The 12,137-nt window shown below is 40.7% G+C and overlaps 1 protein-coding gene across 1 annotated transcript in view; it reads right to left on the reverse strand.

Moving 5' to 3' along the window:
* The window catches only part of LOC135539380 (E3 ubiquitin-protein ligase pellino homolog 1), a 50,211-nt gene that overhangs the window by 15,218 nt on the left and 22,856 nt on the right, over positions 1-12,137 (reverse strand). The window contains exon 2 of the mRNA XM_064965228.1: positions 7,815-8,040. Within this exon, the coding sequence (XP_064821300.1) occupies positions 7,815-7,900 (86 nt within the window). The 5' untranslated portion in view covers positions 7,901-8,040. The remainder of the gene's footprint in view (positions 1-7,814; positions 8,041-12,137) is intronic.

The following is a 12,137-nucleotide window of genomic DNA, read 5'->3' on the forward strand; positions in this document are numbered from 1 at the left end:
TCCGGGTTAGAGACCCACTCCATGAAAGCGGCAACACTACCCTTTAGCTCAGTGCAGATGTTGCCTGTAATCCATGGCTTCTGGCTGGGGTATGTATGCACAGTCACTGTGGGGACAACGTCATCGAAGCACTTATTGATGAAGCCAGTGATTGATGTTGTGTACTCCTCAATGCCATCAGAAGAATCCCGGAACATATTCCCTGTCTGTGTTAGCATAACCATCCTGTAGCTTAGCATCTGCTTCAACTAACCATTTCTTTATTGACCGAGTCACTGGTGCTTTCTGCTTCAATTTCTGCTTGTAAGTAAGAATCAGGAAGATATAATTATGGTCAGATTTGCCAAATGGAGGGTCGAGGGAGAGCTTTGTACGCGTCTCTGTGTGTGGAGTAAAGGTGGTCTAGAGTTTTTTTCCCTCTGGTTGCACATTTAACATGCTGGTGGAAATGAGGTAAAACGGATTTAAGTTTCCGGCCACTAGGAGGAGCGTCTCTGGATGCGCATAGTCCTGTTTGGTTATGGTGGTATACAGCTCATTGAGTGTGGTCTTAGTACCAGCATCGTTCTTTGGTGGTATAAAAAATACAGATGAAAACTCTCTTGGTACAGTTGAAGTCGGAAGTTTACATACACCTTATCCAAACTCAGTTTTTCACAATTTCTGACATTTAATCCTAGTAAAAATTCCCTGTCTTAGGTCAGTTAAGATCACCACTTTATTTTAAGAATATGAAATGTCAGAATAATAGTACAGAGAATTATTTATTTCAGCTTTTATTTCTTACCATCACATTCCCAGTGGGTCAGAAGTTTAAATACACTCAATTAGTATTTGGTAGCATTGCCTTTAAATTGTTTATCTTTGGTCAAATGTTTCGGGTAGCCTTCCACAAGCTTCCCACAATAAGTTGGGTGAAATTTGGCCCATTCCTCTTGACAGAGCTAGTGTAACTGAGTCAGGTTTGTAGGCCTGCTTGCTCGCACATGGTTTTTCAGATCTGCCCACAAATTTTCTATAGGATCGAAGTCAGAGCTTTGTGATGGCCACTCTAATACCTTGACTTTGTTGTCCTTAATCCATTTTGCCACAACTTTGGAAGTATGCTTAGGGCCAATGTCTATTTGCAAGACCCATTTGCGACCAAGCTTTAATTTCTTGACTTATGTCTTGAGATGTTGCTTCAATATATTCACATAATTGTCCTGCCTCATAATGCCATGTATTCTGTGAAGTGCACCAGTCCCTCCTGCAGCAAAGCACCCGTGCTTCACAGTTGGGATGGTGTTCTTCAGCTTGCAAGCGTCCCCCTTTTTCCTCCAAACATAAAGATGGTCATAATGCCAAACAGTTATTTTTTTTTGTTTCATGAGACCAGAGGACATTTCTCCACAAATTACGATCTTTGTCCCCATGTGCAGTTGAAAACTTTAGTCTGGCTTTTTTTATGGCGGTTTTGAGCAGTGGCTTCTTCCTTGCTGAGCGGCCTTTCAGGTTATGTCAACATAGGACTCGTTTTACTGTGGATATAGATACTTTTGTACCTGTTTCCTGCAGCATCTTCACAAGGCTGTTGTTCTGGGATTGATTTGTACTTTTCACAACAAAGTATCTTCATCTCTAGGAGACAGAAGGCATCTCCTTCCTGATCGGTATGACGGCTTGATAAGGGAATTTATATGCTTAAAGGTTAATGATTAAAGAATTCCACCCTGAGACGTAACTATTAGTGATTATTAGTTTATGTAGAATGTATAATGAATAATTAAAGTACTAAACGTAAGTCCAATAAGGTTCGGTAGAGACATGTGTGAGTGTGTGTGACTAAGGAGATACCGAGAACAATTCAACTGTGTATAAGGAGATACCGAGAACAATTCAACTGTGTATGACCTGACCTGACTAGAACTCGGAGAAACTTACGATAGGACAGGGAGTCCTTTCAAGGTTCCTCTAATCTCTGGGGAATGGAACTGTCGGCTTGGTAGTGATAAACAGTGGTGAGAACTATGGGGAAAGATACAACTCATCTACTGTTCGTGTGTATGTATGTGCGTTTGAGTTATAAAATGGATGTCTTTGTATTATGGACTTCAGAGCGCTCTCATGAATTAACTGTACAAACCTTTTGCATAAGCTGAGTCTTTGCCTAATTTTTATTAAACCCAGGGTCTTACAAATCTCGGGAATTGGTCAAAGCGTTTGTATTGTTAGTTATTATCATTGGGATTGAAAATTCTCTTGATAGCTTGGTCCTTTTGAGCCGGATCTCAATATCTTTTTCTGTCGTTCCATGGAGACGCCGAAACCGTGCACGGGCAAATGAAATATCAATAGATTAAAGACCTGGCCTCATTCAGAGGGTTCTTTACAGGCCGGTGGCGAACTAGTATGCGACAGAAACGGTGACGAGATCCAACCAACATTGAAACCTCAGCTGCAAAAAAATAAGGTCAGTACTTTTTTATTCACGGATATAGGGGATAATATCTGTATGATTGCATTAAATGATTTTAATGTATTCTGGGTGTTAGACGCTAAAATATCTGAAGGAGTTTATATCTGGTGACCTGTCTTTAGAATTTTGAGTGGAGAAAAATGTTTTAAAGGGAACCAAGTATTCTATGCAAATGGAAGACAGGAATTAGTTGTAAATTCAACAATGAAGCAGGGTCCATAATGACCCTGGGCATCTGTGGCCACTGCCAATTTAAACTAGCTAATGGTGAGACCTAAAACGTATAATAGGGTCAGAAGACGTAAAATAGATATATTGATCAGTCAAAAGTCATAAGGAACAACAAATTAACTTATTGTTGTATACGTGTGAGAACCAAATCATATATCAAAAGTCATACGCAATTCTAGGATAGATTAACGGGAGGTATTTATCAGCATAGGTTATTAAGGATAATAATGGTAGAAAGCACACACATAGAGATTAATAGCACATACACATAGATCGTGAGAAGAAGCATAATAACAACACTAGTAATTGAATAAACATGGGTGGTAAATCCTCAAAGGAGGTCCCGGAATCCCGGATGAAAGGTAAATCTAATGCCCAAAATGGAGAAAGAAGTACGAATTTGATGGACGTTTAGATGTAGAGAAATTAGAATTAATGATAAAGCAGATACATAAGACGTGTGTAGATAGTCAAGGGAAAGAGCAGGTCGAGAGTTAGATACAGGGTGTGGCTGTCTGAAGCCCGAAAAAGAAGGCAAGAAGGCAAGTGTAGAGAAAGGGTGAGGGAAAGTTTCAAGAAGGATATCAACAGGGGAAAAATTAGGTGCGTGAGACCTAATAACTTGTCAAAAGTCACAATAGTAATTAGACGTGTAGCCAGCTAAACAATGAACCATAATCCCAATCCATAGAATACTAGCAATTCAAGCTGATTGTCATAGCTAGCACAAGTTACCCAAATAGGTTCAAGCTTAGCTAGTTAGCTAGCTAAAATTAGGCAAATTGCTTTCCGAGATAATATTACTACACAGATCTAACAGTAAGATTACTACACTAGCTAACAGTAAGCTTTAACTTGCAATGAAAACAACTTTCTGACTAAATTAGAAATGTATCATATCTGAAACTGTAGCTAGACTCTTACCCATATACATGGATGAACGCTTCATGCCAGACTGCAACCCCTTTCATTAAATAAGACATCCTGTGTTGTTTCCATTTTGTTTGTACAGCTTGCTTTGCTCGTTGTGTCAAGTCACTCTGATTCACACTGACCGTGTGTAATGCCATAAGAATCATCAGATCTTTCTTCCTCTCTGTCACGGATGCCATGCTTGCACTTAGTTTGAATATGTAATCTGGAAGCAGATGTTTTATCTTCTTGAGGGCCGGTGGCGGTATTCAGTATTTCGGATGACTGACGTGCCCAAAGTAAACTGCCTGTTACTCAGGCCCAGAAGCTAGGATATGCATATATGGTATGGTAGTATTGGATATAAAACACTCTGAAGTTTCTAAAACTGTTAATATATTGTCTGCGAGTATAACAGAACTGATATGGCAGGCGAAAACCCGAGGATAATTTTTTTTTTGAGCTCACCACTCATTGAAATGGCTGTCTATGGGAATATCAATGGAATACCTTCCAGATTGCAGTTCCTGGGGCTTCCAGTAGGTGTCAACAGTCTTTAGAAAGAGTTTCAGGCTTGAAAAATTAGCTAGAATTTGTAGTTTTTCTAAGTGGCTCCCATTTTGGCTGTAGCATTGTGACGTGCGTCGGTGAGGGTGCGCACTTCGTTATTTATCTCCGGTAATGAACATACTATTCTCCGTCTTAAATTGTATGATTTATTTACATATTAGGATACTGATTGATTAGAAACATTGTTTGATTTTTTTGGACGAAGTTTATTGGTAACCTTTGGGATTAATTTGTATGCATTTTGAACGAGGGAAACCGGTGGATTACTGAATCAAGTGCGCCAACTAAACAGACTTTTTTGGGATATAAAGAAGGACTTTATCAAACAAAAGGACCATTTGTTATGTAGCTGGGAACCTTGGGATTGCAAAAAGAGGAAGATCTTCAAAGGTAATTGATTTATTTTATCGCAATTCCTGACTTTCGTGACGCCTCTGCTTGTTTGGAAAATGTTTGTAATTCTTTTGTGCGCGGGGCGCTGTCCTCAGATAATCACATGTTATGCTTTCGCTGTAGAGCCTTTTTGAAATATGACAAAGCGTCTGGATTAACAAGAAGTTGAGATTTTAAACGATGTAAGACACTTGTATTTTCATGAATGTTTAATATTACGATATTGTATTTGGAATTTGGTGCGCTCCGATTTCACCGGATGTTGTCGAATTTTATACCAGTAACGGGATTTCTGCACTCAGAGGTTAAACAACAGCCGTCTGTGTTCTTTTTTCGACTCCCGCTGCATTTGCAATCAAACGACAGAATTGTATTAATCTTCTTATCATATTCTTCTTCTTCTACCAGACATTCCACTGATTTAAAAACTCAGTCAAGTTCTTCCATGACAACAACAATGATGATCGCCGTTTCTGCCACCATCACCGTCATCAGAAGACTCTACAACGTCTTCTTCAATGGAAATATTTTTACCTAAATCAGGGATTTCCTCATTGTCTGATTCATTTTCAGAGTCAGAATGGCACAATCGTCCTCCAGAAAGTAGTCCATCACAATTTTTTCCCACTGACCTTTGTTGATAGCGCCTGATAAATTCAGGGCAGCAATGTTATTGAGAGCATTAGCAACACATTTGCAGTTCTCCATGGCTAACGTTATATCTTTAGAAAAAACTGCATTAGAAAGGATTATCTACACATAACGAGCAGCTCATTTTATAGACAGAAGATGCTACACCGCAGACCAATCCGAAACTCATCTCTCGGCATGTCCAGCCCATTCATTATCTCAGCCAATCATGGCTAGTGGGAAGGTTCCTAACTTTTTCTGTGGCTAAACCAACTAACATAACAACATTATTTGTATTTACAGATGGCATACATGTTTGTTATTAAGGCACATATAAGTTCAAATTTTCCAGAAGGTATTTCTGCCATAAAATGCATTATGATAAAAAATATAAATAAACTTTCAAATGTCTCTCCTGTGAAGACTTGCGACAAACACCTAGTTTCTTGAAATGAATCACATATGCGGAAACTCCATCAAGACTGTTGGAAAAGCATTCCTGAAGCTGGTTGAGAGAATGTCAAGAGTGTGCAAAGCTGTCATCAAGGCAAAGGGTGGCTACTTTGAAGAATCGCAAATATAAAATATATGATTCCACATGTGTTATTTCATAGTTTCGATGTCTTCACTATCATTCTACAATGTAGAAGATAGTAAAAATAAATAAAAACCCAGGTACTGTATATATATATATATATACACAGAGTGCATTTGGAAAGTTTTCTGACCCCTTGTGTGCTTAAGGTCATGGTCCTGCTGGAAGGTGAACCTTCGCCCCCAGTCTGAGGTCCTGAGTGCTCTGGCGCAAGTTTTCATCAAGGATTTCCCTGTACATTTCTCCATTCATCTTTCCCTCAATCCTGACTGGTCTCCCAGTCCCTTCCTATGAAAAACATCCCCACAGCATGATTCTGCCACCGCCATGCTTCACCAAAGGGATGGTGCCAGGTTTGCTCCAGACGTGACGCTTGGCATTTGTCACGTATACTCCCTCACTGGCCTCTAAGTCACCAGATTGCTGATTATTACGCACACCTGTCACCAGCGCTTATGGACACTCATCTGGACTCCATCACCTCCTTGATTACCTGCCCTATTTATGTCAATCCCTTTGGTTCCTTCCCCAGGCGTTATTGTTTCTCTATCATGTCAGTGAGCTGTTTGTGTTTCTTGATAAGTTCATGGTTGTTTATTCATTAAATGTATTCACTCCTGAACTTGCTTCCCAACTCTCAGTGTACATCGTTACAGCATTCAGGCTAAAGAGTTCAATCGTGGTTTCATCAGACCAGAGAATCTTTAGGTGCCTTTTGGCAAACTCCAAGAGGGCTGTCATGTGCCTTTTTTTCCGTCTGGCCACTCTACCACTGTCCCTCTTGAAGGTTCTCCCATCTCCACAGAGAAACTGTTTCTTGGTCACCTCCCTGACCAAGGCCATTCTCCCCCGATTGCTCAGTTCGGCCAGGTGGCCAGCTCTAGGAAGAGTCTTGGTTGTTCCAAACTTCTTCCATTTAAGAATGATGGCCACCGTGTTCTTGGGGAACGTCAATGCTGCTGACATTTTTTGGTACCCCACCCCAGATCTGTGCCTCGACACAATCCTATCTTGGAGCTCGGCGGGCAATTCCTTCAACCTCATGGTTTTGTTTTTGCTCTGGCATGCACTGTCAACTGTGGGACCTTATATAGACAGCCTTTCCGAATCATGTCAAATCAATTGAATTTACTACAATCAAGTTTTAGAAACATCTCAAGGATGATCAATGGAAACAGGATGGAACTGAGCTCAATTTTGAGTCTAATAGCAAAGGGTCTGAATGCGATTGATGAGAAAAAATACATTTAATCTATTTTATATTAATGCTGTAACGTAACAAAATGTGGAAAAAGGAAAGGGGTCTGAATACTTTCCGAATGCACTGTATATATACAGTATATATATATATATATATAGTGGAGGCTGGTGGGAGGAGATATAGGAGGACATGCTCATTGTAATAGCTGGAATGGAATCAATGGAACGGTACCAAACACATCACACATATGGAAACCATGTTTGACTCCGTTCCATTGATTTCTTAATTTCTTAATTTTTTAACTTTTGGAATGTGCAGATTGTTTTGCATTGTTATGTAGGTATTAGTACTTCACTGTTGGAGATAGAAACCCAAGCATTACGTTGCACCTGTGATAACAAGGCCAATGACCATGGTACTTGCAATACTAGATCACGGTACTTGCCTATGGAGCAGCAAGAGGAACTGCCCCTCCCTACCTTCAGGCTATGCTCATACCCTACACCCCAACCAAGCACTCAGTTCTGCCTTCTTTGGTCTCTTGGCCCTCCCACTCCTGTCCTGGCACCCCAATGGTGGAACCAGCTTCACCTTGAAGCTAGGACAGCAGAGTCCCTACACATCTTCCCGAAAGCACCTGAAATCCTACCTCTTCAATGAGTATCATAAATAATACTCCCCTCACCTCAACCCCCACCACCCAAAAAATAATAAATACATCCCTGAACCAACACTTGCACTTGCCTGCCCACCCCCTCACTAATATCAGATTAGGATAACCCTACTGTACATAAGCAACAAAATGCAATTAAGCCTCCTCTTACCCCAGAACAATGAGCTCTCCGTATTTGACTGGCACTTTGGTGGAGGCTGGGGTGGTGGAGATGTTTTCCTGGTCGGGAGAAAACATTGGTGCAGCTGTCAGGGGGGGGAGAGTGATGAGGAGCACTCCCACGGTGAACACTCACTCCTCTGTCTCCTTTTTCCTCAGTGTCTGCTCCTTTTTCCTCAGTGTCTGGTCATCCCGCCTCTCACTACGCCACACTCAACCTGCAGACAAATAAAAATAACAGCAGACGAGACATTTAGTCAGGATCAAACAGTGACTCAGAGCAGACACAACAGACATCCCAGGTGCGTCTAGAACAGTAGACGTATATTAGTCAATACGAGACTGTGAGTGAGACTAAACAAACAACAGACGCAACAACCGAGATTGCTGTCTCTCCAAAGCATATGATACACCACAACACGTAGATTACTCACACTCACTTTGAGATTATCGAAGAGCGTACTACAGGTACCACAGGTGGATAATAGTCAGTAAGAGAGAGAGAGAGATATACTAAACAAACAAACAGAGGCAACAACCAAGATTGATGAGTCTCCAATGATAAACCACATTGATTACTCACTCTGTGACCTGTGGCGCATAATGAACGCAACAGGTAAACTGCTATCCTGGATTTGCTTGCTAGTAACTTTCCTAAGGCTTGCAGCTGAAGAAACAGACTAATAATACAATAATAGTAATACTTCAGAAAGCATGTTAGCTTCAGTTACATAGTGCAGCAGAACTCTAAAGTGACCGGTCACACAAATCCATCAGGCGGTGAGTAAAAAGCTCAACTCCCCACAGCTAGACAGGCTCGGCACTAATCTGCAGCTTTGCTGCTACTGCAGGGAGGGTTCAGAGAGCAGGCTCTTAGCATCGCAACGACAGGGGACTTAGTGGGGTGCAAACAAAGCTAATGAGACCAGACATATGTCACACCCTTCAATTTTCAGCCGACTACCGCGGGCCATAGTTATCAATGTTGACCTTGGCCGGCTCTCTTTATGCTGTGTGCATGGCATAGCAGGAGCTTATCTTATAAGCATCTTATAAGCAAGAGTGGAGTCACACAATTTGTTTATACGTCTGACATCCAACAACTTTAGCTGAAAATTAACTCACAAATTCGAAATGGAAGATTCAATGGTGTCATCCCGCACCACAGTCAACTCCTGATAAGTGCACATTAGATCAATTGTTTAAAAAGTGCAATATAGCTCCTAGTCCCAATTCATTTTTAATTGCCTCTGATAACTAACTGCGTGTTCCAGTTTAGTGCAAACTGTCACAACTGTCTCAAGCCATTACATTTATCAGTTATCAAAGTTGACTGTCGTCCCTTATGTTAGTTGATGCTCTCAACCTTTGGTAACCTTTTGTACATGAGGCGTACGGATAGAGAGTAGGTCAGTGTCTGCTCCAGGGACTGATCTGAGCTTGACGGCTCCCCCTGACAGTGTTGATAGTCTTCTGACCCTTACTCGACACGCTGACCCTGACCATACACTCCCACAGCCCCCAAGTCCAATCCACTCAGCTCTCAGTAGCGGTGGACCACAGGGACAGATACGTACACAAACACACACAATCACTCCACAGCTAAAACACACTAGTACTCATTACTACAATAAAGAAATAAAAGCTGAAATAAATAATTCTCTCTACTATTATTCTGACATTTCACATTCTTAAAATAAAGTGGTGATCCTAACTGCCCTAAAACAGGGATTTCTTACTAATATCAAATTCCAGGAATTGTGAAATACTAAGTTTAAATGTATTTGGCTAAGGTGTATGTAAACTTCCGACTTCAACTGTATCTAAACAAGCCTCATGGGCTCCCGAGTGGCGCAGAGGTTTAAGGTACTGCATCTCGGTGCAAGAGTTGTCATTACAGCCCCTGTTTCAATTCCAGGCAGTATCATATTTGGCCGTGATTGGGAGTCCCATAGGGCAGCACACAATTCGCCCTGTGTAGTCCGGGTTTGGCCAGGGTAGGCTGTCATTGTAAATAAGAATATGTTCGTAACTGACTTGCCTAGTTAAATAAAGGTTCCATTTAACTTTAACAAAAAGTAGATACTTTTAAGATTGTTATATGCATTGTTTTAGGTCTCTACAAGCCTCAATATGAGATCCTAAAATTAGCATGAAAGAGCATCCTTGTAGCTGTGTGGGCTAATATAGTCAAAATGTTTGAGCCAAGGGCCTCCCAGGTGGCACAGTGGTCTAGGGCACTGCATCGCAGCACTAGCTGTGCCACCAGAGACTCTGGGTTTGCACCCAGGCTCTGTCGCAGCCGGACGCAACTGGGAGGTCCGTGGGGCGATGCACAATTGGCCTAGCGTCATCCGGGTTAGGGAGGGTTTGGCCGGTAGGGTTATCCTTGTCTCATCGCGCACTAGTGACTCCTGTGGCGGGCCGGGCGCAGTGCGCGCTAACCAGGTCGCCAGGTGCACGGTGTTTCCTCCGGCACATTGGTGTGGCTGGCTTCCGGGTTGGATGCGCACTGTGTTAAGAAGCAGTGTGGCTAGGTTGGGTTGTGTTACGTAGGACGCATGACTTTCGACCTTCGTCTCTCCCAAGCCCGTACGGGAGTTGTAGCGATGAGACAAGATAGTAACTACTAATAATTGGATACTACGAAATTGGGGAGAAAAGGGGGGTAAATTTTAAATAAATAAATAAAAATAAAAATGGTTGAGCCAATGGACAGTTTGAAGTGTTTTCTTCCCAGGCATAATGGAATGCATTATCGCTGGGATATGAGGTAACAACAGGGTATGGTCTGTGTTAAAATACAAAAAAGTGACTGTGATTGTGTTGAATTGTGTTTGGGAAATAAAGAAATACATGTTTTTTTAAAAGGTAGTGGTAATTTTTAATTCAGTACAAACATTTGAAGGCGGCTACCCTATAAGTTGTGCCAAGAGATACATTTTTTGGGACAGGTTTTCAAAACTAATGTTTACATGAATTCTAATTATTTCCAGGGATACAGACCATCCTTAAATATATGTACATATCTTTGTTAGAAAGAAAGAATACTATATATTAAAAATGGCTCAACTTACCCGACTCTTTCCTATCATAGAGTAAGACATGAACAAAATGTATCAGTGATTTGTATTTTCCTTCAACTTTCTGAAGAGGCAACGGCACTGGAATGTGCGTGTTTGTTTCTTCACTTTCCGTAGCCGTTAGCGATGATGCTAATGTAATGACAACCGTTTACTGCAAGAATAATGATGAGTGAGAAAGTTACAGAGGAATATACATCATACCCCCCCCCCCCCCAAATGCTAACCTTCCCTGTTATTGTAGTGGTGAGAGGTTAGCATGTCTTAGAGGTATAATATTTGTGCGTCTGTAACTTTCTCACGCATTATTATTCACGATTAATTCAGGACTATCCGTAATGATGACAGCATCTACATAAATGTAGGAGTGTTTAGAAACATTCTATTCTTACTTATAATAAAAGTGACTCCAAAATTACACAATACATTATTTACCATTCAGTTCTATTGGGCACAAAATAATCTGAAACTCAACCAAAACAAACAGCAAATGCATCCAACAAGTTTGTAGAGTCACAAGATTGATGTAATTTTGACAACTTTAATACACATATAAGTGAATTTAAACCAATACTTTTGGTCCCCTAAAATGGGGGGACTTTGTACAAAAAGTGCTGTAATTTCTAAACAGCAGCTGACAGTCTGCAGTTTAACCTCATTGTATCATTTCAAATCCAAAGTGCTGGAGTACAGTGCCAAAACAACAAAAAATGTGTGTAAAATGTGAGTAATTCGTACCTGTGTAACATCAGTTAATAGGAAACACGAAAAAGACCACTAGTCTCTCAAAACAGCTATTCAAAACTGAGCCAGCTAGCTAGCTCAAGGGTTGGTTATGGCTTGCAAGAATAGCAGACCGGACCACTATCCTAAGCAATAATATGGACATATCTGCATTATCTTACCACTTCTGCTCTATAAATCAATAAGGATAAAGCAGAGATTTTTCTGCTATTTAAATCCTTGGGCGGGCCGGCGGTGTAAAAATAGTACATTATATTATTTATTTATTTGTATTATTAATTTTCGGGATGGAAAAACGCTTTCAGTGTAAACTTAAATGACTAAAACCAGATATAAAGGATGTAGAAATGTAGAATGTAGAAAGGATGTAGATAATGGATCTGTTTTTTTTGTTGTTTTTTTAAAATATAATCTTTGAGAACAAAGAATCACCAAAATAAAAGTTAAATCTAATCAAATTAAATTGTATTTGTCACATGCGCCAAATA

The sequence above is a fragment of the Oncorhynchus masou genome, chromosome 5 (genome assembly GCF_036934945.1).
Source record: "Oncorhynchus masou masou isolate Uvic2021 chromosome 5, UVic_Omas_1.1, whole genome shotgun sequence".
NCBI lineage: Eukaryota > Metazoa > Chordata > Actinopteri > Salmoniformes > Salmonidae > Oncorhynchus > Oncorhynchus masou.